The sequence below is a fragment of the Paramormyrops kingsleyae genome, chromosome 11 (assembly GCF_048594095.1).
Source record: "Paramormyrops kingsleyae isolate MSU_618 chromosome 11, PKINGS_0.4, whole genome shotgun sequence".
Lineage (NCBI taxonomy): Eukaryota > Metazoa > Chordata > Actinopteri > Osteoglossiformes > Mormyridae > Paramormyrops > Paramormyrops kingsleyae.
Genome location: NC_132807.1, coordinates 1546053 through 1573660, shown reverse-complemented (window position 1 = coordinate 1573660; position 27608 = coordinate 1546053). Strand labels below are relative to the sequence as shown.

The 27608-nt window shown below is 43.7% G+C and overlaps 1 protein-coding gene across 1 annotated transcript in view; it reads right to left on the bottom strand.

The window, feature by feature from the left end:
* Window positions 1-27608, bottom strand: part of LOC111839477 (uncharacterized) — a 99912-nt gene that overhangs the window by 72008 nt on the left and 296 nt on the right. The window contains exons 2-3 of the mRNA XM_072717791.1: window positions 25445-25581; window positions 10233-10346 (exon numbers count right to left, since the gene is read on the bottom strand). Of these exons, the coding sequence (XP_072573892.1) occupies window positions 10233-10346; window positions 25445-25551 (221 nt within the window). The 5' untranslated portion in view covers window positions 25552-25581. The remainder of the gene's footprint in view (window positions 1-10232; window positions 10347-25444; window positions 25582-27608) is intronic.

Below are 27608 nucleotides of genomic sequence, written 5' to 3'. Positions count from 1 at the left end.
ACTCAAAAACGTACCATTTTTACACTTCTTTAGCACTAACTTAGCAAATAGGAAACGATTCCCCGGTTGCACTTCTTGTTATGGCTGAGCGTGCACCTGACGTCAGTGGCTGAGCGTGCAGATAGCTGAGAGTGCACGTTCTGAACGGCTGCAGCCAGACCCTTTTGAAAACAACAGGGTATTTAATCCCCCCCGTTTGATTTTTTGTTTTATTTTTTCCTCTCCTTTTAATAGGTATTTTATTTCTGTGATTGTTTCTTTTGCTCTCTTTTAATTTCTCCTTTGTCTATTAATGTTGTTTTCCCTGTATATGCTAATAAGTTATTTATATTTTGAAATGGAAAATGGTAAAGAATTGAATTTAAAATGCAACTTGTATAACCTGTTAACAAGAAAACAACATGGATGCCCAAACCCTCCAGTACTAGAAAATGACAATCCAGATGTACCTTGAATTACAACAAACCACAGAGAAGGACTTGCATAGAGATGGTTTTGTATTGTGCCACTTTAAATTTTTTACATTATTTACCGTTTCATTGTTCTGCTGGAATATACATTTTCACGTCATGGTCAAATTAATATATTCTAAAAAGTGTATTTTTGTCTGTTACATTAAAGAAAGCCATTCAATATGATGTAATAAACATTGTTTATTTATTGCTGATATAGAGACAGTTCATTTCCATTTCATGCTCTGCCTTTAGATACTTCAACTTGTGTTCATGAAATTCAATAGTCAGCTTTTCCCTTTTTCTTTCATAGAAATTTAGGCTATTCTAAGTCCACTCCAAGTTTTATAGGCAACCTCAGTCTGGTTAAATCTCTAATTAGCCTGTGTTTCAGAAAGCTTTTTATTAGGAACTGATTAACAATTCTAGATTAAGGCCTACTCTTGGCCTAATTTATACCTTGTCTGTTTAAATTAATTAATGTTACACTCAAAAATGCCTCTGAATAATTGAGAGTTAGAACAACCTTTCTGCAGCCGTGCAGCCGGCATGCCATACCGTGATGCAGAAAGACAGAATGCTCTCCACCTTGTGCAGTCCTTTCCTTTCTGCAGCCGTGCAGCCGGCATGCCATACCGTGATGCAGAAAGAGAAAATGCTCTCCACCTTATGCAGTCCTTTCTTTTCTGCAGCCGTGCAGCCGGCATGCCATACTGTGATGCAGAAAGAGAGAATGCTCTCCACCTTGTGCAGTCCTTTCTTTTCTGCAGCCGTGCAGCCGGCATGCCATACTGTGATGCAGAAAGAGAGAATGCTCTCCACCTTGTGCAGTCCTTTCTTTTCTGCAGCCGTGCAGCCGGCATGCCATACCGCGATGCAGAAAGAGAGAATGCTCTCCACCGCACACCTGTAGAAGGAGGTCAGGACTGTGCTCCTGAGTCCAGCTCGCCTCAGCTTCCTGAGGAAATAGAGGCGTTTATAGGCTTTCCTGATAAGTGATGATGTATTTATAGTCCAGGTGAGGTCCCTGGTGAGGTGTACACCCTGGTACTTGAAGCTGGAGACCACCTCCACAGGTGCTCCTCCAACATGCAAGGCAGGTGTCATGATCCGCTCCGTCCGCTCCTGATGTGTGCCACGCCCACCTCGTTACCTCGTGTTCAGCCCTGATTGTGATCACCTGAGTCCTGTTATGTCTAGCTTGTCTTCTGTATTTAGTCCGTGTCTGAGTACGTTACCCGAGATTCGTCATTGTATTGTCCGTGGATGTCCGTGCCTGTTCGTCGTTCGTGCAATAAAACCCCTTTACCGGACTTCCTGGCTGCTCTCGTCTGCTTCCCTGCTCACCTGCCTGCCAGTACGTGACAGAATGACGGATCTCGCTAACGAAAGACCGGAGCCAGACGAGGCTGAATATCTCGCCCTTGTCGACGAGGTCCTGTACTGGCTTCGTCAGCCCGAAGTCCGGCACGATCCCCTGCTCCTGGCTACGGCCAGCCGGAGCAGGGACATGTTGGAGGCGTCTCTCCCCGGAGACGCGCACCTTGCAGGAAAGGTGCGCGAAGCCTTGCGGCAGCTAAGACGAGGGGTGGCAGAATCCAATATGTGGAGGGCAGCCCTCGCCAGCGGTCTGCCTTTTGGTCCATTGTCCGAGTTGCCGGAGGTGTCCCAAACGCCGCTGCCCACGGCAGGTAAGCGGCCAAAAAAGAAGCGGAAAAAACGCGGACAGGAAGACGCACCTGAGGAAGCCTCAACTGAGGCTGCCTGGGAGCTGCTTCTCTCTCCCCAGCTTCTCTCTTTGCTGGTGATCAGGGGGAATTCCTGAGCACCATGGACACCCTCGCAGCGATACCCCCACAGGTACCCAAAGCCCCCGTCGCAGTGGCTGAGCAGCCGCCTCCTTTAGAGGCATACTTTTATCGGCCGGAGTATCTGGGACACGGCGGCTTACGCGCCGTGAGAGACGCTATCCCCCGGGTCCCTAAAGCCCTTAAAGGGACAACGCCTGCTCGCCCGACGCCCATCCTGGTGCCGATTTCGGACCTGCCAGCAGCGCCTGCTGCTGCTGCTGCCGTCGCCGCTCTGCCCGCGGCACCGCCTGCTGCTGCTGCTGCTGCTGCTGCCGCCACCGATCTGCCGGCGGCTACGCCTGCCCCGCCTGTCCTGCTGGATCCCCCTGACCTGCCCGTCCTGCCCTGCTCACCAGCAGCCACGCCTGCTGGCCGCGTGACGGCGGCGCCCCCTGCTGGCCGCACGCCCAAGCCCGTCTCGCCTGACCTGCCCGTCTCGCCTGTCCAGCCGGCCCAGCCCTGTTCGCCTGTCCTGCCCGCGGCCCCGCCTGAGGCCGCCGTTCCTGTCCTGCCCGCGGCCCCGCCTGAGGCCGCCGCTCTGGCTGTCCTGCCCGCGGCTCTGACTGCCCCGTCTGCGGCCACGCCCGCGGCTCTGACTGCCCCGCCTGCGGCCACGCCCGCGGCTCTGACTGCCCCGCCTGCGGCCACGCCCGCGGCTCTGACTGCCCCGCCTGTTGCCTCTTTAGAGGCCTTGACTCCCTCACCCTTACCCCGGCAAAGCCGACGCCCCCCAGGACCCCGCCTTTCGGTGTCCCGTAAGGGACGGGGACACAGGCGTCGGGCCCGGGTCCCGCCCGCCCTGCCCCTGGCTGTGGCTCGGTGGCTGCCTGCGGGTCCTCCGGCTCGGCGGTCGCCTCCGGGTCCCCCCCTGGTTCCTCGGTGCCGGTCCTCGGTCCCGCCTCCGGCTCCGTGTCGGCCGTCTCCGGGCCCCCCTGCTCCGGCTTGGCGTCGGACGGCGCCTTCGCCGGCTCCGGCTGCGCCTCCGCCTGCGCCTCCGCCTGCCGCGGCTTCCCCCTCCTGCCTGCCTGCACTGGTGTTCCCTCCTGCTCCCTCCGTGTCCCCTCCGTCACTCCCTCGTCCCGTTCCCTTGGCCCCTGGGTGGTCCCCTCCTGCTCCCTCCTCCCTCTCGCCTGCGGCCCCTCCGGCCGCTGCCCGTCGCCCGCCTGGGTTCCTTCGGGCTCCCCTGGTTCCTCCTCCCTTTCCCTCCGTCCCGCCTGTTTTTGCTCCTCGTCCCTCTGTGTCTCCTCCGTTCCCTCCTGGTCCCTTTGTCCCTCCGGGTTTTGCTCCTCGTCCCTCTGCGTCTCCTCCGTTCCCTCCTGGTCCCTTTGTCCCTCCGGGTTTTGCTCCTCGTCCCTCAGTGTCTCCTGTGTTCACTCCTCGTCCTGTTCCTCCGTTTTCTGTCCCCTCTGTGTCTCCTTTCTCTGTCTGCGTTTCCTGTTCTTTGTCAGGTCCTGTCTTTCTGTTGGTCCTTGTTCCTGTTCTGTGTCTCTGTCCTGTTTCCAGTGTCTCGTTGATGTTTTTGCTTTTGTGTTCCAGGTCCTGTTCCCCGGTCTCGTCCCGTCCGTCGCCTCCTCTCGGGCGCGCCCGGTGTGCGCGCCTTTGGGGGGGGGTTCTGTCATGATCCGCTCCGTCCGCTCCTGATGTGTGCCACGCCCACCTCGTTACCTCGTGTTCAGCCCTGATTGTGATCACCTGAGTCCTGTTATGTCTAGCTTTATTGCTTCCCCACATTGGCGAGAGTGGGACATGGAAGCATCAACATACATACCGAGATCTTTCTCGTAATCAGCTACCTTTATTTCAGTGGAACCCATAAAATATCTGTACTGTATATTTCTGCTCCCTGCATGGATTACCTTACATTTATCTGTGTTAAATTTCATCTGCCAGGTATCAGCCCATTCGCTAATTAAATCCAGATCCCGTTGAAGCCTCTCTGCTGCTAGATTAGTATCTGCTACCCCGCCCACCTTAGTGTCGTCTGCAAATTTAACCAGTTTACTGTATGTATTCGTGTCAATATCATTAATGTAAATTAGGAACAATAGTGGTCCTAAAATTGAACCCTGCGGTACCCCACTATAAACGGAGGCCCACTGTGACATAGTGCCTCTAATAACTACTCGCTGCTTCCTATCAGTTAGCCAGTTTTTGATCCAAGCTGCCACAGTTCCTAAAATTCCTGCAGCTTTAAGCTTTAACAAGAGCCGTTTGTGGGGGACAACATCAAAGGCTTTCTGGAAATCTAGGTAAATCACATCATAGGCCTTCTTGTGATCAATTTCACTTGTAGCTTCCTCAAAGAACTCAAGCAGATTCGTTAAGCAGGATCTACCTCTCCTAAATCCATGTTGGCTATCCTTTATAATGTTATTTGCATCTAGGTAATCTACCATTTTCACTTGAATTATAGCTTCCATTATTTTTCCAGTAATGCTAGTTAAACTGATTGGCCTATAGTTTGCTGGATTACTTCTATCCCCTTTTTTGAATATGGGTGTTATATTAGCATGCTTCCAATCTGAGGGTACCACACCCGCAGATAACGATTTCTGGAATATTAAAGTCAAAGGTTGGCTAATAATATCCCTCATCTCTTTCAAGACTAAAGGTAAGATGCCATCAGGCCCCTGCGATTTATTTATTTTGAGTTTAGCTAGGCTTAGTATCACATCAACCTCAGTTATACATATATTGGTCATAGATGATGCTGTATTCGTATTAATTGGTGGTAAGTTACTTGTGTTCTCTATTGTGAACACCCTTGAAAAATAATCATTAAACTCGTTTACCATATCAATTTCGTTATCAATTATAAGGCCCTTACTATCCTGCAAATTAGTGATTTCAGCTTTTAGTGCTCTCTTGGAGTTAAAATATTGGAAGAAACCTTTACTGTCATGCTTAGCCTCCAATGCAATTTTTCTTTCTACATCCCTCTTTGATAGCCTAATGTCATTTTTTAACTCTGCCTGTAGACTTAGATACTCCTGCTTGATTTTAAAATCATTAGTTATTTTCCAGTTGTGGAACAGAGCCCTTTTCCTCCTGACTTTATTCTTAATTTCCTTAGTAAACCACCTTGGTTGTCGTTTCCTAGATTTAGTTTTGCTGGAAACAGGTATGAAGTCCTCTTGCACTTGCAACAATGTGCTTTTGAAAAAAATGGCCTGTTGTATTTCCTATTCCTTAATTGGCTCATCTAACTCATTTGCCGTGGGTTCAGTCAGTTCAGTTACATTGATATCTGTCAGGAACTGAGCCAGCTCGCCGTCATCTGTACAAGTATCTGTGCTTTTGTATAAGGATAGAATTTTGCGAACAAATCTGAAATTTCATCAGGTTCTGTGACTCAAGTTATCAACTTTTAATTTCTGAATTGTATTACATGCTTTTTGCTTTTTCAGTCTATATGCCAACAGCCTGCTGGCCCTTTGGCCATATTCATAGTATTTTTGTTTGGTAAACCGCAGATTGCCTCCAATCTTCTCACTGAGTAAAATATTTAATTCTCTACGAGCTTGTGTGAGAGCGCTAGCACCATTGGGGGTTGGTGTTTTTTTTTGTTGTTATTGAAGCTGCCTTATTCTGTCCTCTAAACTATGTTGTTTTGCTTCCCTGCTCTTTCTTTTCACACTCACAAATGAGATAATGCGTCCTCTGATACATGCTTTGGCACAGTTCCATAAGGTAACGGGAGATATCTCGGGTGTCGCGTTTATATCTAGAAACTCCTTTAATTCAGTTGCCACAAATGTTTTGAATTCTTTGTCATTTAGGAGCGATGCATTTAACCGCCATTGTTTGCTTTTTGATCTGAGACCTATATCCCATGACAGTACAAGAACAGGTGCATGGTCAGATATAGTTATTGGTAGAATTTTCTATCCTATGAAATTTTGTCTTGGGGGTAAAAAACAAATCAATTCTAGAATAAGACAAGTGTCTATGTGAGTAGTAAGTAAAATCTCTATTTGGGAATTTTTTTCTCCAGACATCTACTAGGCCTGATTCAAATGATAGACATTTAAGTACTTTTCTCATTCTAGAAGTGGGATATTTGGAAATAGGTTGCCTGTCCATATTTTGGGACATTACACAATTGAAGTCCCCTCCTAATAACAGAATACAAGAACTATATTTTAGTATTAAGTGAAATATAGTGCTAATGAAACTTGGATCATCTTCATTTGGAGCTTATATATTAATAAGTGAGAGCTGTATTGCTTCAATTAGTCCATTTACTATGATGTATCTCCCCCCTGAATCTTTATGGATTGCAGTTGGTGTAAAATTAACTTAATTTTGTATCAGGATAGAAACTCCCCTCTTTCTATCTGACTGGTGTGAATAATATAATACTTTGTCTGGCCAAGATTTTTTTAGTTTTCCATGTTCTGCATCTGAGAGGTGGGTTTCCTGTAGAAATGCAACCTGACAGCTAATTCTTTTCAGCTGATCAAGAATTTTCTTCCTCTTTACAGGACTGTGGAGGGCTTTGACATTATAGCTTATAACCTTAAGAGTTCCCAAAGCTCAAACTAGGATTGGGGGGGTATTTATTTTACCCATGAATCCAACTACCAGGCAGCAATATGTGTATGAGACTTGAAAAGAAAAAAAAAAAAAAAGATATTAAATTATATAAACAGTCACTTTCCCTGTCACTGTAATTCCTACAGCAGGATCCCTTAAGAACAGTGGGATCAAAACTAATTAATCTAAACTCATTAAGTGCACAATGAACACAGCACTTCAAGTCAGAACAGACAGTAGTGTGAACAACCGCAAAAAGCCCTCGCCTCCATGTGGGAATGAATCCCAACAAGTCAACTAAGTTCATTACTCGGCAGTTCAGTCTCCTACAGAAGCCCAAAATAAACTCGCAATGGAAGGAGAACCGAACTTTTGCCATACTATTCCTTGTTTAGGCACCTATTGTATGGGAGGGTAGTGTAGGTTAGCTTAGGATAGTTCAAAATGTTACTGGTCGCGTATTACAATGTAATATCACGCCCCATGTAAAACCAGGATACATACATTCAGTTCTCTGCCTCCGCTGTCGGGATCACGTTCTTCTTTATATAGTCCAAGGCCTTAGCAGCATCCAAAAATACTTACTCTTCGTTGTTGTACGAAATGTGGAATTTAGCTGGAAAGAGTATTCCAAAGCGGACGCCCGGTCTGCCCTGAACCATCTTTCTGATGTCTGTGAAGGCCGCTCTGGCTTTGGCATTATAGATATTATGGATATTCTGAGGAGAGTTCATGAAAGCCGTGGCCGTATAGTCTGGGAATATTGCAATTAGATGGCCATTATATGTGAGGCGGCCACGGCTTTCATGAACTCTCCTCAGAATATCCATGGTGTCTCTGTCACTGTGTAATTTGGCGAGAATTACGCGTGGTTTGTCACCAGGTCGTCTTTGTATCAAACTGCGATGTGACCGCTCAATCTGTACCTCTTTGTCCATCTGGAACAAGAGAAGTTGAGAAATTGCCGCAGGTGAGCTCCTACCCGGTCTCTTGTCACCCCCTACAATCCGAATGTTTCCTCTCCTCATTCTGCCCTCTAAATCCTCGCATTTTTCTTTTAATTCTTCCACTTGTTTCTTAAGTTTTATTACAGAGCTTTGAGTACAGACTAGTACGACAGTCCATCCTCTACTGCTTTCACATTAGCGTTCCTTCTTTATACCGAAGTCGTCCGCCAAAGCACCCTTCAATTCTTCTCTTATTATAGCCAATATGTCCTTCCTCAGAGAGGTGAGAATATCAGCTGTATTCCATACGGGGTCCATACTCGAGTTGGCCACAGGTTCAGGGGGGATTTGGTTGTAGCTTTTTGAACTTTCCGCACGGGAGTGTGCTAGGCCCTGCTCTGGACACACCATCGTACTTGTATTTTCGTAAATTCTGCACCATATAGGACAATCTTGCTATCCTTTAACTACCCTTTTGATTTATAGATATTTATTCCTGGGATTGCACTGGTGATTTGAAGGGCAAGAGTCGCTAAATTATGAAATTATTGAAATTTCTGCAGGAGCTCTGAAAAATACGTCTTACTCCATGCGTTTCTCTCTTGCACCCCCCATCCATGAGGGACGTTCTATGGGAATATGGGTTCCGTCGATGCAGCCTATGACTCCTGGAAAGTTCCCATATTCATAGAATTGTACCTTGTAATTAACTTGGCTTGCAGCACTTCGGTTGAACTGGTACAGCGACTTAATTATGCTTCTCTGTTTTTTAGTTTAATTTTGTTTCTGCAGTTCACAAAATATAAATAAAAGTGTGACCTTTGTTCAAACAAAACACAACCTACAGTTTATAAACTGTTTTAAAATATTAAATAAAAGGCAACAGGGCTGTAATTTTTCTACGTCTCACAGTTTAGATTCCTTACCAGGATACAGACGATTCAGCTCTTCTGCCACCTGACCCCTCCTTGCCCGTGCTGCCGCCAGCAGACACTCCTTTGTTGCCATTGGCACATGCAGTTCAGCATCACGGCCTTCTAAAGTCCTCTAATGTGACCTCATTTATGTCCAACATACATCATGCCACAAAGAATGTTGTGACCTTCTGAGGGCTGTATTGCAATGTTCCACCTGACTCATCTAAACATCTAAAACACATTTCAAACAATCCAAATGTCCTTTCAATTGTATGTAATTAATTCTGATAAATCACAAATTATCACTCAAATTCGGGACTGTCATTGTATCAACTTGAACAAAATACAATGTAAATATCTTTTTTTTCTCCAATGACTTAACAGGATATCTATCCATCCAGGGTCATGGGGGTGGGGGGTCTAGAGCTTATCGGAGCAACGCAGGGAACAATCCTGAATAGGTCACCAGCTCATTACAGGGCACACTCATATATGTATTCCTATGGGCAATTTGGAAACTGCAATTTACCTCAGCATGACTGTGGTGGTGGTGGGGGGGAACTCGGAGTACCTGGAGGAAACCCCACGAAGACACAAGAAAACTCCACTCACATGGAACCATGGCAGACACTTGAACCCTGGGCCCAGGGGGTAAACTAACAGTGCTAACCACTGCACCACCCCTGAACAGGATATACTAGCTAATTATTAACAAGCACCATTCATTAACACTAGAAAGACTGACTGGGTCAATTGACCCAAATCAAACAAAATCACTTCTATTTCTCATTGAAGTTCTTGCTACAAAAATCTGACTTTTATTTTTTTATCATTCTTGAACAGAACATGGTAACACAAATGAAGTTGCTGGTGAAATTAGTATTTTACAGCAGTATATACCTAGAAAGACTGACTGGGTCAATTGACGTAATGTCATGCAAATGAATTAGATAACCAAGTCATAATAACAATAACATAATAGTCATAACACCATCACCGACAGGGCAACTTGAGAGAAGAGTCAGCTGTCAAGTCACGGTCGCTTGTAAACGCAACAAAACTGTCACTACCTGTGACACGTGCAAGCGTCCTGTTTGCGGCAAATGCTTGGCCAAAATATGCATGAGCTGTCAAATGAAAGCTAACTGAAGCTAACTTTTTTCAGATTTTTGTAGCAAGAACTATAATGAGAAATAGCAGTGATTTTGTTTGATTTGGGTCAATTGACCCAGTCAGTCTTTCTAGTGTTAAACATGTTCAAACTAAAGAGCATGATTTAACGAGTCCATGTGAATGCATTTATTTGTTATCAAAAAAGAAATCTCTCTCCCAGAAGAAGACAAGCTATTGTCCAGTTGTTCTCGTTGGATATACCACAGTGTACAGGAAAGCCTGCAGTTTTCCGCCTGTATGCTGAGGACTGAAATTCAGAATGCAATTGTCATTTTCCTCGCCGCTTGAATGTGCCTGTATGCCTTTTGACTGAGAGTATGAGTGTTTTAAACAGTGTTTGTTTAAATGCACATTTACCTTTTAACTGATGGAAAAGGTCCCTCTTTGAATTGGAGTAGGAAGTCTATTGACCTGTCACTCTTCATGGAAACACAGCTGGGCACAGGTGAGCCTGCTCTCTCCATCAGGACACTGTAGACAGCGAGAGGGAACAAAATCCTTATGGTATGAAAATAAAATTAAGAACATAAGACGTTTACAAATGAGAGGAGGCCATTCGGCTCATCAAGCTCGTTTGGGGAGAACTTAACTCTCTGGGGTCGAGTATGTCATCAGCGACATCGCATACTTTTCTCGTCTATTTCAGTCTATATCTCGCTGAAATCTAAATGTAGAATTATGAAAAAAACGCTGGCTAAATCCGTAATCTGTCTTCTTTTCAAAATGTCCATTGTCGGAAGTATTAAAGTTTTTTTAATTAGGTTAAATCAGCAAAAAAGTAAACCACTGTACTGAACTAGCGGCTCAGCAGCTACAGCGGGATCTTAATTTAATTAGTGACTGGGCTGACACCTGGCAGATGAAATTTAACATAGACAAATGTAAGGTACTCCATGTAGGGAGCAGAAATATAAAGTACAGGTATTTTATGGGACCAACTGAAATAAAGGTAGCTGATTATGAGAAAGACCTTGGTGTGTATGTTGATGCTTCCATGTCTCATTCTCGCCAGTGCGGGGAAGCAATAAAAAAGGCCAATAGGATGTTGGGGTATATCTCCAGGTGTGTGGAGTTTAAGTCAAGGGAGGTAATGCTAAGATTATACAATTTCTTGGCAAGACCTCACCTAGAATACTGTGTGCAGGTTTGGTCACCATATCTAAAAAAGGACATTGCAGTCTTAGAAAAGGTGCAGCTTAGGGCCACAAGAATGATTCCTGGTCTTAGAGGAATGTCATACGAGGAAAGGTTAGTTGAGCTAAATCTGTTCAGCCTCAAGCAAAGGAGACTGAGGGGGGACATGATCCAGGTCTATAAGATTCTAACAGGTTTGGATGCTGTTCAACCAAAAAGTTACTTCAGCATTAGTTCAAATACAAAATCTCGTGGCCATAGGTGGAAATTAGCGGAAGAACATTTCAAACTGGATTTGAGGAAGCACTTCTTTACACAGCATGTAGTCAGAGTATGGAATAGTCTTCCTGATAACGTAGTGCAAGCTGAATCCTTGGGTTCCTTTAAATCAGAGCTAGATAAGATTTTAACAACTCTGAGCTATTAGTTAAGTTCTCCCCAAGTGAGCTCGATGGGCCGAATGGCCTCCTCTCATTTGTATAGTTCTTAAATTCTTATGCTGATTTTTTAAAAAACCTGGTGGCCAGTACTGACAAAGCTGTTATTGTGGGTGATTTTAACATTCATATGGAGAAAGTGATCCTTTGAAAATAGCGTTTGCAGCTATTCTTGACTCTCTAGGTGTATGTCAGAATGTAGTCGGGCCTACTCATGCCTGTAACCATACTCTTGATTTGATTATTAGTCATGGCATCCTGGTGGAACATGTATCTATTATGCCTCAGAGTCCTCTGCTCTCAGATCATTACTTATTAACGTTTGAAATCCAATATAGCCTCCCGTTGACCACAGCTGCAAAGTACAGAATCAGACGTTCCATTGCTTCACTAACTACAACAACATTTATGAAACAACTTCCACAGTCCTTCAGCCTTACATCTGAAGCATCGTGTATAAATGAACTTGAACAGGCGACTGCAAACATGGATAAATCCCTTCGTAGCACACTAGATCTTGTAGCTCCACTTAAGAAGATAAAGCATAGAGATAAGAAACCTGCCCCCTGGTACTCTGATCATACTCGTGAAATCAAACAGGCATCACGCAAGCTAGAGCGCAAATGGCGCTCAACTAAACTAGAAATTTTCAAATCTGCATGGAAAGAGAGCATGTCTAAATACAGACAAGCACTAGTGACTGCTAGGTCTGTGTCTCTCTCCAGATTAATAGACGGGAACAAAAACAATCCAAAATTCCTATTTGAATCCGTGGCTATGTTAACACAGAATTCTCCATTAAACTCGCAAGTCCCACAATCTCTTAAGAGTAATGACTTTATTACATTTTTTAATGGTAAAATAACTAAGATTAGACAGACCATCCAGTGCACGTCCTTAGCTACCTATGACTGCCAGACTCCTGCTAGTCTTATGCCTATCAATAATGAGACTTTGAATCTTTCATTCCTATAAAACACCCAGAACTCCTGAGCTTAATTTCCTCCTGTAAATCCTCTACTAGCCTCGTAGACCCAATTCCTAAAAAATTCTTCAAGGAAATTGCACCGCAGATTTGCAATACCCTGTTAAATGTGTTAAACCCATCTCTTAAGCTTGGATATGTTCCAAAACCTTTTAAAATGGCTGTTATTAGACCCATCCTAAAGAAACCAAATCTTGAACCTAGTGTTTTAGGAAACTATAGACCTATCTCAAATCTTCCTTTCATTTCAAAGATCATGGAAAAGGTTGTAGCTCGTCAGTTGTCTTCTTTCCTACAAAAAAAATAATACTAAATGAATTATATCAGTCTGGCTTTAGACCAAACCATAGCACAGAAACTGCTCTAGTCAAAGTAATGAATGATTTACTTATGGCTTCTGACTGTGGCTGTATATCGCTGTTGGTATTACTAGATTTAACTGCAGCATTCAATACTGTGGACCATAATATCCTCTTGGACCGGTTAGAAGGTGTAGTTGGCATTACTGGGACAGCACTCTCTTGGTTCCACTCATATTTAACTGAGCACTATCAGTATGCCTATGTGAACAACGAATCATCCAAGGCCACCAAAGTCACATATGGTGTCCCACAGGGATCAGTACTGGGCCCACTACTGTTAACCCTATACATGCTACCTCTTGGTAACATTATTAGAAATCATGGAGTTGGGTTTCATTGTTATGCAGATGATACACAGTTATATATATCTGTTAACCCTGATGATACATCACTCCTATCTTGGTTAGAAGACTGTCTGTTAGATATCCGGTGCTGGATGGCAAAAAAATTCCTAATGTTAAACACAGAAAAAACAGAAGTATTGGTAATCGGTCCCAAGACTTCAAGAGATAAGTTTCACCACCTCAGCATTAGTGGCCTTCCTACACAACCTAACATGGTGGTTAGAAATCTTGGTCTTCTAGTTGATTCAGATCCATGTTTTGATGCTCACATAAGAAGTATTACTAGAACTGCGTTTTATCATCTACGGAACATAGTCAAGCTTCGTAAGATGCTCTCACTTCGTGATGCAGAAAAATTAATACATGCCTTTGTAACTTCCAGACTGGACTACTGTAATGCCATCTTTTCTGGTTGCCGGTCTGGATCCTTACATAAACTTCAGCTGGTACAGAATGCAGCAGCCAGAGTTCTCACAAACACTAAAAAATTTTTTATCACATTACACCAGTCTTATCCTCCCTTCATCGGTTACCAGTTAAGTCTCGGATTGACTGTAAAATACTATTATTAACCTATAAAGCACTGAATGGCCTTGCACCAGAATACCTTAGTGATCTGCTGACCTCATACAATCCCCCACGCTTGCTTCGTTCTCAATGCACGGGATATCTGTTAGTACCTAGGGTAGAAAGAGCTACGGCAGGCTGCAGAGCTTTCTCCTATAGAGCTCCTCAGCTGTGGAATGGTCTTCCACCAGATGTGCGGATTTCAGGCTCACTCTCAATATTCAAGTCTAGACTAAAAATACACCTATTTAGTTTAGCTTATAGGGACACTAGTTCTAGCTCTAGCTAGCTTCTCACTCCCAGTTAAACCTATAATGTGAGGTGTAGAGCTGGGTGGGGATCGGTGCCATTGGCTTTGGATAAACTGAATTTTTATTTATTTTTTTTATTGCCCACCACCACCCCCCCTCTTCGGAGAACAACTTTATTTTACATTACATTCAAGAGCAAATACTGTGGCCGCTGCGAACTCACCCGTCCCGTAGGAGGGGAAAAAAAAAAAAACGGGGGGATACAGAAACAATAGTCGTAACAATAATAGACATGGGGAGAAAATAACAGGGGAGAAAAAAAAAAAAAAGGTATACAGAAATAATAACACTAACAATGTAGGTGGGATGGAAAAAATTAAGTATAGGGGAATACAGAATACAAACAACCATAAGAAACATAACACTCATTACAAGGACATCAAACAACCAAAATTATACATGTATATTTCAATTCCTATATCTATAACATACCCTAAAAAGTAATAATAATAATGATATTGATCGCTCAACCATTCTTGTATGTATGTGCAAGTATAGGTGTGAACTGATTTGTCATTGGATGTGCTGGCATTTGATGCCGTCAGGGGAGGCGACAGCACCCCCCCCCCCCTCCAGGCCCAAGGCGAAGGCAGGAGAACCAGGCAACCGAGGCCCCCCCGCCGCCCCCCCGGCACAAGGGCCCACGGCCACGCGCCCCCGAGACAACCCCGCCCCCCGGCCTCCCCAGGCCTCCCCCAGGCGAGGCAGAGGCTCCCCCCACCGCCCCCCCCAAACCACCCCACAGCGCCCGAGGGCCCCGCACCAGAATCGCCAACGGCAGACGACCCGCCCCCACCAGGCAACGGGCCCGGGCAAACCAGGCCCCCCAGCATGCGGGCGACCACCCGCCCGGGAGCCGGAGCAGCGGCCCCAGCAGATAGAGCCCACGCCCCCAAACCCACCCACCCCAGCGCAGCGGCACAGGCGGAACCCAGAGGCCCCACCCCCCAATCCCCCCCCCCCCCAGCGCGCTACCCACCCTGGGGGGGCAGAACCCCCCATCCCCCGCACCGCCCCCAACAGGCCAGGCCAGTGGCCACCTAGAGATACTGACCACGCGCCCTCAGCCAAGAGAAACACCAGAGGACCCCAACAACCCAGCCCCCAACCCGGAACGGTGACGGCAAGGCCCCACCACCCCTGACGACATTACATTAAAAAATTAATTATTGGAGTCCAACTGTCTTCAAAATCGATCAAATGATTTTTCTTACAGGCAGACATCCTCTCCATGGAAACATAATCCAAGAGTAGATTTTTGAACAGATTTATGTTTAAATTCTCTTTTGACTTCCAGTTCAGAAGGATTGTTTTCTTAGCAATGGTTAGTACTGTGAAAAGCATGCAAGATTTATTCGTGTCTATATTAGTGTTAGTGAGGTCCCCAAGCAGGCAGAGTGAGGGGGAGGGTGGGATGGGATGCCCTAGGTGTGTCGATAAGTCTTCACAAATCCTTTGCCCGAATTCGTTGACCGGTGTGCAATACCAGAAAGCATGCAGGTAATTATCTGGTGCATCCTTCTTACAAGTTTGTCATATGTCAGTATCTCTGATACCCATCTGGAACATCCTCTGCCCTGTGTAGTGTGTTCTGTGTAAAATTTTGTACTGTAATAGCTGCAGGTTGGAGTTCTGATTCATTCGGAAGGTATTCAAGCAAATTTGCCTCCAGAAGTTAGTGTCTGGATTGATGAGTAAATCCCTTTCCCATTTGTGGGTTGGGAGTGAGAGCGTTGTATCAGATTCTGCTAGATGCACGTAAATCCTAGACAGTAGTTTTTTAGTTGGAGTTATTAAGAAGTTTGCTATTTTAGGTGAAAGCTCCAGATTTAATTGCTTACGGCACCATCTATTATGTATTATTGATTTAAGTTGAAGATATTCTAAGTATTTGTTTCTCAATGCTATAAGTTTCTGCTATTTTGTCAAATGATATCATGCTATTGTCTTGGATTATATGTTCGAGGCGCTTGATTCCTTTATTATGCCAAGCCGGGAAGTTGATCACTTTTTTATTTAACAGGATGTCAGGGTTGTTCCAGATGGGTGTCAGTTTGCATGGGACCACTGAAGTTTGGTTCATTCTAAGAAATTCCCACCAGGCTGTCAGCGATGTGCTGATGTTGATGCTCTTAAAACAGCAATGTCGTTTAAGTATATGACTGATAAATGGCAGGTCCTGGACTCGAATATCATTACAGAAAAGTTTGCTCAATATCCAGCCAGTTATGGTCTAAGTTATTTTGCGTAGTCCATTTTAGGACATATATCAATCTATTGGCAAGAAAGTAGTTGTAGAAATTGGGAAGCTCCAAACCCCCACAGTTTTTGGATTTCTGTAAAGTTTTTAAACTTATTCGTGGTGGTTTGGATTTCCATAGATATTTTGAAATTAAGGAGTCCAGTGATTTAAACTAAGTCCGCGGAGGTTGACTCGGAACCATTGAGAACATGTAGTTAATTTTTGGTAGGATCATCATTTTGATTGTAGCTACTCTTCCCAGAAGTGATGTGGGTAGATTGTTCCACCGTGCAAGGTCATCTTCTATCTTTTTAAGCAGCGGACTGTAATTTAATCGCGTCAGATCTGACAGCTTGCCAGAAATGTTAATACCCAGATATCTAATGTTCCCAGATTGAAGTGGGATAGTTGGATTGGACTGGAAGTCACAAGATATTGGAAGAGTAGTCGACTTGTTACAATTAATAGAGTAATCTGATATGGAGGAGAACTTATCTATGAGTCTTATCGTCTCCGTGAGGGAACCCTGTGTATTTTGAAGAAAAAGTAATACATCATCTGCATAAAGACTAAAAACTGAATTGACAGTGCTGTCACTCTAGCTTCACAATCACTTGTGGGATTGAAGTGCTGACATTTCAGTGACTCCCCATGCCTGCATTCCCACCTGCCTCTCCCTCCTACTTATGCTGCCATAGCCATATCTGCCGGAGCATTGCACTTCATATTGCACTCATCTACCTTTTAGCACTGCCTATAGTCACCCCTACTTTGACTAATTGCATATTTTATTTCCCTTACTCCTCCTGGGGTTTGCTGCCTGGAGACCTCAATCTATCAAGATGTCCAGCACACCCTGCAACATGTGACGTCGCCACTACCAATGACATCCGTGCATCCAGCTCGCCGTTCTGCCTGTGTCATCTTCCTTGTATGACCCGCTCCCTGCCTTCTGGCTGCCTGGCGATTGGAGGGAGTGGTGGCACCGGCTTGTCATCACCTCCCTGCTCCCCAGTTGTGTCTCAAAGTTTAATGTATTTGACTCTCCCTGCCGGCCCCTGGAGGATGGGCTCCCCCTTTGAGTCTGGTCCCTCCCAAGGTTTCTTCCTTCTCGGGAGTTTTTCCTTGCCACTGTCGCCTATGGCTTACTCACTGGGGGCATTGGGTGGGGATGCTGTAAAGCGCTTTGGGACAATGTAATGTTGTGATAATGCGCTATACAAAAATAAATTTGTTTGTTTGTTATTGGAGACTTTTGGAGACTGGCTTTTACAGCTCCCAACTTCGTGAAGTGGTGGCTGGAGGGTAGAGGAGGTGGTTACGTTTCAAAATTTTCAATAATTTCACTGTTATGATATTCAAACTTGCTTTTATGTACCCTTTTTTCCCATTTAAGCAAACCGCTGAATTTAAGAGGATCACAACAGTCAGTTTGCTGTCCGAGTTCTTCTCCGAGCTGGATGCTCAGTCTTCAACCCTGATGAGGGTGTTTGGTAAGAAAGGTGGCGTTCAAGGAAGAAAGATTAGATAGATTATGTTGCCCATAACCTAGGTCTGATAATGGGGGAAAAATAGAAACTGTCAAACCTGTACAGTTTTAATATTTTAAACTTCACCAAAGGCTTGAAATTTAAAGAGGTAATGTAAGAGGGAGGGAGAGACATAAGACTAGACTGAGAGGGAGTATAGTACTTTCGCTAAGAAGGATCTGATACAATATGCAACGTTGGGCAGATTTGACAATGTCCACTGAAGTTACAATGGTAGTTATTTCCTGGAACCACATGAATGCTTTTATTTTACATACTTCTATGATTAAATGTATTGCTTGGACTGTGCTGTGCTTTTAACCAACATTATTGAATGTTCCTTTAATTGTGATTTGAAAGTTACATAGTATTGATGCACCCATGGATATTGCAAGTTCATAAATCATAAAATTCGTCAATAAAGATTGTTACATTTGAAAAAATGTCTCATTCAATGTTGCATTATGTTTGTGACATTTACTCTACCTATTGATTAAAATGGTTTTTCTTTTTTATTTCTGTGGTGACTTTGCCTGCCCTACATACTCAGACCAACGCCATTGATGTCAGGAGAGAGTGCATCATCAAAGCCCTGTGTGTACCTCAACGAAGAGCCTGAGAACCTCGCGAAAGAATACATGGTATGTCATTTTAGTTTTTATTCTCCAGTCCTTATTGTGACATCTGTAAACAAACCAGTTATGTACTTAGAAAAAGAAAATATTTAATTATAGAATCTTTAACCGCGTACATTAGTGATAGCAGTAATGTTTATATATAATATATACACTCACCTAAAGGATTATTAGGAACACCTGTTCAATTTCTCATTAATGCAATTATCTAATCAACCAATCACATGGCAGTTGCTTCAATGCATTTAGGGGTGTGGTCCTGGTCAAGACAATCTCCTGAACTCCAAACTGAATGTCAGAATGGGAAAGAAAGGTGATTTAAGCAATTTTGAGCGTGGCATGGTTGTTGGTGCCAGACGGGCCGGTCTGAGTATTTCACAATCTGCTCAGTTACTTGAATTTTCACGCACAACCATTTCTAGGGTTTACAAAGAATGGTGTGCAAAGGGAAAAACATCCAGTATGCGGCAGTCCTGTGGGCGAAAATGCCTTGTTGATGCTAGAGGTCAGAGGAGAATGGGCCGACTGATTCAAGCTGATAGAAGAGCAACTTTGACTGAAATAACCACTCGTTACAACCGAGGTATGCAGCAAAGCATTTGTGAAGCCACAACACGCACAACCTTGAGGCGGATGGGCTACAACAGCAGAAGACCCCACCGGGTACCACTCATCTCCACTACAAATAGGAAAAAGAGGCTACAATTTGCACGAGCTCACCAAAATTGGACAGTTGAAGACTGGAAAAATGTTGCCTGGTTTGATGAGTCTCGATTTCTGTTGAGACATTCAAATGGTAGAGTCAGAATCTGGCGTAAACAGAATGAGAACATGGATCCATCATGCTTTGTTACCACTGTGCAGGCTGGTGGTGGTGGTGTAATGGTGTGGGGGATGTTTTCTTGGCACACTTTAGGCCCCTTAGTGCCAATTGGGCATAGGGCTGGACAATAATTCGATATCAATATATATCGCGATATAATTTTTTTCAATAACGGTGATACGATTTTTAAACACATTTCCGATATTTCGATATACATATATACTGTATCATATAATATACAGTATATGAATAATCAGCCTGTTTTAGTTTAAATGGAAATATATTATTGTTAATAAGCTGAGTCTGAGAGTTTTATTTATTTGATAGTTTATTTCACATTTCTTGTTTGTAAAGGCTAAATACAAATAAAAAGTGAACCTTATTTTTTTTTGTACCGTTTTTATAAAAAAAAAAAATGATATAATTTTAATAGGAGGAGCCTGGAGGTATTATAGACTTTGCAAATTCAGTTTGCAGACATCCATTGTGTGTGTCCTCAGCAGTTTTTTCCTGAGTCTTTTTAATATTGTCCATATCGATATCGGAATTATATCGTATCGACCAAAAGTAAGAAATATATCGTGATATAAATTTTTGCCATATCGTCCAGTCCTAATTGGGCATCGTTTAAATGCATTGTTTCTGACCATGTCCATCCCTTTATGACCACCATGTACCCATCCTCTGATGGCTACTTCCAGCAGGATAATGCACCATGTCACAAAGCTCAAATCATTTCAAATTGGTTTCTTGAACATGACAATGAGTTCACTGTACTAAAATGGCCCCCACAGTCACCAGATCTCAACCCAATAGAGCATCTTTGGGATGTGGTGGAACGGGAGCTTCGTGCCCTGGATGTGCATCCCACAAATCTCCAACTGCAAGATGCTATCCTATCAATATGGGCCAACATTTCTAAAGAATGCTTTCAGCACCTTGTCGAATCAATGCCACGTAGAATTAAGGCAGTTCTGAAGGCGAAAGGGGGTCAAACACCGTATTAGTATGGTGTTCCTAATAATCCTTTAGGTGAGTGTAGATAGCCCTGCTTTGTTCTGACATCATTAGTTATTTTCCATTTGTGGAATAGAGCCCTTTTCCTCCTGACTTTATTCTTAATTTAAGTAATAAAACACCATGGTTGCAGTTTCCTAGATTTAGGCTTTGTCCACACGTACATGGGTATTTTTAAAAACCTCCGACCACATGAAAACGCTAAAATGTGCTATCAAGAGCATGCCAAACCAATACGCAGCAATATAACTCTAACCGTAAAGCCATGTCGGCCAATCAGAAGCCTTATTACCAGTTCTGCACACTCTGACATCAAATGAAGAGGAAAACGGCGCACAATCAGACATTAGTTTGTCTACAGGCTGAAAACAAGTGCATTTACGATGTTACCATCTCCAAGACCATTGTCACTCATCATGAAGTACATCAAATCACAGCTGCCCCCTTCACTGGATCCCCTGCAGTTTGTGTATCGTCCCAACCACTCAACAGATGACGCCATTACCACCACCCTTCACCTGGCCCACACCCACCTTGAGAAAAAGGACACTTGTGTGAGAAAGCTGAGACTACTGGGCCTGAACACCTCCCTCTACAACTGGATCCTAGACTTGGATTGGCAGAAGTATCTCCAGGACCATCACATTGAGCACTGGAGACCCCCATGGCTGTGTGCTCATCCATCTACTGTTCACAGTGATGACTCATGACTGTGTAGCAATGCACAGCTCAAACCATATCATCAAGTTTGCTGATGACACAACCTTGGTGAGTTTGATAAATGGGAACGACAAGACAGCGTACAGAGAGGAGGTGCAACGGCTATCGGAAGGGTGCGTAACCAGCAACAAGACAAAGGAGATGGTTGTTGAGTTCAGGAGGGCACCCTGTGACCACTCTCCGCTGAACATCAACGGATCACCAGTGGATATCATCCAGAACACCAAGTTCCTCATGTGGACCCTCAACACCAGCTCCATTGCCAAGAAAGTCCAGCAGTGTCTATTTCTTGCAGAGACTGAGGGAAGTGCACAGAAACAGTTTCTTCCCTCAGGTTATCAGACCAGGTTATTCAGATCAAAACTGAATTACAAACTATTTCATATAACACTTAATTTATATATTGCATACTCTCTGTTTTGCACTTTTATTTACTATTTATTGCTCTTGCTGCTAAAATACAGTATAAGTCATAATACTGTATCTGCAATAACACTATTTATTCAAATATCAATTAAAACCAGGATGTTACTATTGTTGACTGCACTGTATGTTGTCTTGTCCTGTATATTGCACTTGTGTAGTCCTGTGTCTTTTCTGTCCTTTTTTGTGCACCTTGGCCCTGGAGGAACAATGTTTCGTTTCACTAAATACTGTTTACCCTTTACTTGACTTGACTCTAATAATCAATTTATTAGAGTCAACTGAAAATGGAACTTTTGTAAAATCCTTTAGTAAAAAGATTTGCAGGAATTCTGTTTGGGGTAGTAGAGCCACTGCAGGTTGCAGCTTACCTAAACATGTCCCAGTCAGTGTATTCAAAACAGTCCTGAAGTACAGAGATGGCTCCTGGGGGCCATGTTTTTGTCTAATTCAAAACAGGCTTGACATGTCTGACAAGCAGTCTGTATGCTGGGACCAGCATAACAGAGATGTGGTTTGAGTAACCGAGGTGGAGGTGGGGATCGGCGCGGGACGCCCAGGTAATGTTTGTGTAAACACAATCCAGAACGTTCATCCCCCTGGTTGCAAAGTCCACAAACTGATGAAATTTAGGGAGAACTGACTTGAGATATGCATGGTCGAAATCACCAGCTACAATAAACAGTCCATCTGGGTGTGCGCTTTGGAGCTCGCTGATGGCTTCTCTGGTAGGTGATTTAACAAACTGAGTAAAAAAGCAATCCTGTACCTATTCCACCATCTCAAGTTCATGTACAGTAGAGCCAGAGACTGTCCCATTGTATTCCTGGTATATTTAAAATCACCCATAACCACCATATCATTTTTATTACTCATAACCGTGATAGTTGTTGATACTGTTTGGTGTTTCCTGCAAAAGCTAAACTGCTTGGTAGCGCAAACTTTCAAACAATAGAGTTCGCTGCAATACTATCTAGAATAAAGTAATTGGAAGGAAAAATAAACAAGCTCTTCTACAAATAAATTTCCAAATTCCAACAGATAATTCACTTTCACTGGGCACTGACGATCTCCGTCAGCCACTTGGAATCAAAATGTAAGTTGTGATCATGTCTTCTGCACCAGTGTTTTGTAGCTCCTGTGGCATGTACAGCGTACACTGTCCTTTCAACGTTCTGGATATTATCATGTGCTAGAAGTGTTAGTGATAGGAAAGTTTGAGGACGGGATTCACACATTGGAGGACCGCATTAGAACCTTAATGGAGATTAAGCAGATTGAGGGGTTTTTAGATCGGACCACACAGTCAGTCTGCCAGTAGTCCTTTCTGCCGTGACTCCAGTCCGGTGCCGGCACCAGTTAGGAATGTTAGAGTTCCTAACAACTGGAGAATGGCAGTGTCTGTAAAATGCCTCCCTGGGGCCAGAGTTTCTGACATTGAGGCGAAACTGGACACCCTACCCAGCAATGAAGTCTCCACCTTGGTTGTTTACGCTGGAAATAATGATATAAAGTCCTGACAATCCGAGGTATTAAAGAGGAACTTCATTTCTATGTGTGCAAAAATTAAAACAAAATGTCGGAATCTGATTGGGGGATGTAACCTACAGTACAGTTACTTTCCCTAAACTGCAGGTTAGAGACTTGGTGTGCATCTCAAAACATTGCCTTTGTTGAAAATTGGGACCTTTTTGAGAACGGCCTGGCTTTTATAATCCTAATTGGAGGGGATGATATCCCAAAACATGGCAAATAAATTATCTGCATGACTGAGAGCACCACCCAGACCTCAGCCTTGTGATCTTAAATCAAAGGATGTTTATTTTCCCACCTTTAGGTCATGTCTGGGTATGACCAAGGTGCTCTACCACATGGCAGCCCTAAATCTAGTGGCTATGTAGAAATAGAGTTGAGTGGCCAAAAGTTTTGAGAATGATACAAATATTAATTTTAACAAAGTCTGCTGCCTCAGTTTTTATGATGGCAATTTGCATATACTCCGGAATGTTACGAAGAGTGATCAAATGAATTGCAATTTATTACAAAGCCCCTCGTTGCATTGAAAATGAACTCAGTCCCAAAAAACCCATTTCCACTGCATTTCAGTCCTGCCAAAAAAGGACCTGCTGACATTATTTCAGTGATTCTCTCGTTAACACAGGTGAGAGTATTGATGAGGACAAGGCTGGAGTTCACTCTGTCATGCAGAGTTAGAATAGCAGGATACTTTAAAAAGAGTGTGGTGCTTGAAATTATGGTTACCTGCAAGGAAACGCGTAGAGACATCTTGTGCTTTGCACAATAAGGACTTCACAGGCAAGGATATCGCTACTAGTGAGACTGCACATAAATCAACCATTTATCGAATCATCAAGAACTTCAATGAGAGGTTCAATTGTTGTGAAGAAGGCTTCAGAGTGCCCAAGAAAGCCCAGCAAGCGCCAGGACTGTCTCCTAAGGTTGGTTCAGCAGGCAGGTGTGAATGCATCTGCATGCACAGTGAGGCAAAGACTTTTGGAGGATGGCCTGGTGTTAAGAAGGGAAGGAAAGAAGCCACTTATCTCCATGAAAACATTAGAGACAGACTGATATTCTGCAAAAGGCACAGGGATTGGACTGCTGAGAGTCATTTTCTCTGATGAATCCCCTTTCCGACTGATAGGAGCATCCAGAAAAAAGATTGCCCATAGAAGAAAAGGTGAGCGCTACCATCAGTCCTGTGTCATGCGAACCGTAAAGCTTCCTGAGACCATTCATCATGTGGGGTTGCTTTTCAGCCAAGGGAGTGGGCTCACTCAAATTTTTGCCTAAGAACACAGCCATGAATAAAGAATGGTACCAAAACATCCTCCAAGAGCAACTTCTCCCAACCATCCAAGCAATGTCTTTCCTAGCATGATGGAGCACTGTGCCATAAGGCAAAAGTGATAACTAAGTGGCTCGGGTAACAAAACATCAACATTTTGGGTCCATGGCCAGGACACTCCCCAGAACTTAATCCCATTGAAAACTTGTGGTCAATCCTCAAGAGGCGGGTGAACAAACAAAACCCCACAAATTCTGACAAATTCCAAGCATTGATTATGCAAGAATTGGCTGCCATCAGTCAGGATTTGGCTCCGTAGTTGACTGACAGCATGCCAGGGCCAACACTGCAAATATTGACTGCATGACTTTAATGTAATTCTCAATAAAAGCCTTTGGCACTTATGAAATGCTTGTAATTATACTTCAGTATACCATAGAAACATCTGACAAACACTGAAGCAAACTTTGTAAAAACCAATACTTGTGTCATTCTAAAAATTTTTGGAAATGACTGTACGCAATTACACTACCTCATTCTCGTTATGCAGTAATATGACTCCATGTTGAATGTAGTATGTTTATATGTACCAGTAATGTTAGCTTGGTTTTTATATTAGGCATGTTCAGATACAGTTTTTCAATGGTGAATTGCCGTCAGAACATTTGGCTGAATACTGAGTCAGGTGTAGAGGAAAGAGAATCTACTTCGTTGTTGTCATTAAGGTTGTTTGCAATATAGTAGGATGCTTATTTTCCAGTGTTTACTGACTTAGTATTGGTAATCATTGTTGTGATGTTTTGCATATTTTACATTAAAATACTAAATAGTACAATGTGTTCTTTGTTCTGTAGGTTATACAAATGAGACCATTCAATTTCAGATGTATTTTTACAGTTCTTTATAGGCAACTGCAGTTGCCAGATAATTACTGTAATTAATTCAATTACAGTAAGTTAAATATTGAAATCTGTATTTACATTAACTGTAAAACATGACTTCACAAGATATTACTGAAAATGTGAATTACAGTAAAATACAGTAAATAGAAACAGTAAAACTAATTTTTACAGTAAATTATTTTTTCTGTCACAGTAATGTACCGCAATATTGTTCATGGTATATTACTATACATTTACAGTTCTTTATTGGCAACTTTTTGCCAATAATTTACTGTACTTTTTAGAAGCAATTTTTTACAGTGTAAGTTAAAGAAGTGCAAACACAGGCTTACCTCTCAGTTCTCTTTCTTTTACACTCCAAAGAGGGGCAAATTTCAGAAACAGGTCCTTTCTTCTTACATCGCACAGAGGGGCTCATTTCAGAGGCATCTCCCTCCATTTTTGTGCCAGATGACTGCTGCTGGGGTCTCTGTGAACACAAAGGATACGTACACAATATCTGTACTCAGTACTTTACATTGATCTTAGACATGTGGGTCTCCATTCAATTATTCTGACACATTTCATATGTAGTATTACACTTAACTTAGTGTGGAATTTCAGGGAGTTCGTGCCATGTGTCATAATTTTATAGATTTATACAGGAATAATTATCAGAACTCTGTGATGGGTTGGCACCCATGCTGCATGAGATGGGAGATGTAAATGAGCACTCCTGTATGGGAGCCAGCTTGCTGACATTACAATATTTTCTGTCCAAAATACACACAGGGAATCAACAGTGGTGTTCACTGTTAGCAGCGCGGAGGATGTGTATGAGAGCTTCAGGCGAGTGAACCCTAGTAAAGTTGCTGGCCCGGCCATGTCCTCAGGTCTTGCGCATCTCAGCTGGCTGAAGTGTTCATGAACATCTTCAACCTCTCCCTCTCCCTGTCTGTGGATCCTGCCTGCTTCAAATCGTTTCAAACAATATGTTTCGCTGCAATAATATCTAGAATAAAGTATCATCCCTGTACCCAAATCTTCAACAATCATCACCCCCCATCATCACCAGTTGCCCTGACCTCCATCGTAAGCAAATGCTTTGAGAGGCTGGTCAGAGACTTCATCTGCCCTGCACTCCGACTCACTGGATCCAGTGCAATTAGCATACCACCACAACTGGTTCACCGAGGACGCCATAGCCCTGACTCTCAACACTGCCCTATTCCACCTGGAGAAGAGGGACACATATGTGAGACTGCGGTTTGTAGATTACAGCGCAGCATTCAACATCATTGTTGATGCTCTTTGTAGAGTAACTTGCTCTTTGTAGAGTAAGTTGTCTGCGAAGGGCAGCCACCGGTTGGGGCACCCAGGGAGCTGGGGGTTAAGGGCCTTGCTCAAGGACCCACAGACGTGCTGAGGCTGGGTTTGAACCAGCGACCTTGTGATTACAGGCACACAGGCTTAGCCCACTGAGCCACACACTACCCGCAGGAGCACACACCCCCATCACCATGATTGGCACTGCTGAGGAGATGGTGAGCAGCTTCCATTTCCTCAGAGTGCACTTGGTAGGGGACCTCACATGGACAGTTCACATGGACAAAACTGTGAAGGTGGTGCAGCAGCATCTCTTCTTTCTCAGGAGACTGAAGAGGTTTGGAATGAGCCCCCGCATCCTCAGGACTTTTTAAAGCTGTGCCATTGAGAGCATCCCTACTGGATGCTTCACTGCCTGGTACGGCAACAGCACCACCTACAACTGCAAAGCTCTGCAGAGTGGTGTAGTGCTCTGAGAGGATTATAGGAGGTGAGCTTCCCTCCTTCTAGGACATCTACATCAAGAGGTGCCTGAGGAAAGTGGGGAAGATCAAAGACCCCAGTCACCCCAGCCATAGACTTTTCAGGCTGCTACAGTCAGGCAGACTGTACTGCAGCATGTGATCCCGGACCAGCAGACTGAGAGACAGTTTCTTCTATCAGGCCATCAGACTGCAGACAGCCATTTACCACACATTGCACATGATGCTCTTCTGCACATTATTTAAATGTACATTCATATTGCACAACTGCATACACTTTTGTACATAGATTTGTCAAATATTTTGTTTTATATATTTATGCTCATACTTTGATTAATTCAAGTCTTACTACGGTTGCTTCAAGAGGCTTTGCACACAAGCATTTCACTCACATATATAGTGCCTGTGTACTGGTGACAAGTAATGCAACATTAAACAGTGATTTGGATTTAATTTGAGATGTGCAGTGTACTCAAACACTTTTAATGTTAATCGAATAGGATGCACTTGCACTCCATCCATCCATCCATCATCTGCCGCTTGTCCGATGTTCGGGTCGCGGGGGTAGCAGCTTCAGGAGAGGCACCCAGACCTCCCTCTCCCCAGCTACCTCTACCAGCTCCTCAGGGAGGACACCGAGGCGTTCCCAGGCTAGCCGAGAGATATAATCCCTTGCACTTGCACTAACAAATATTAATCTTATGTATTA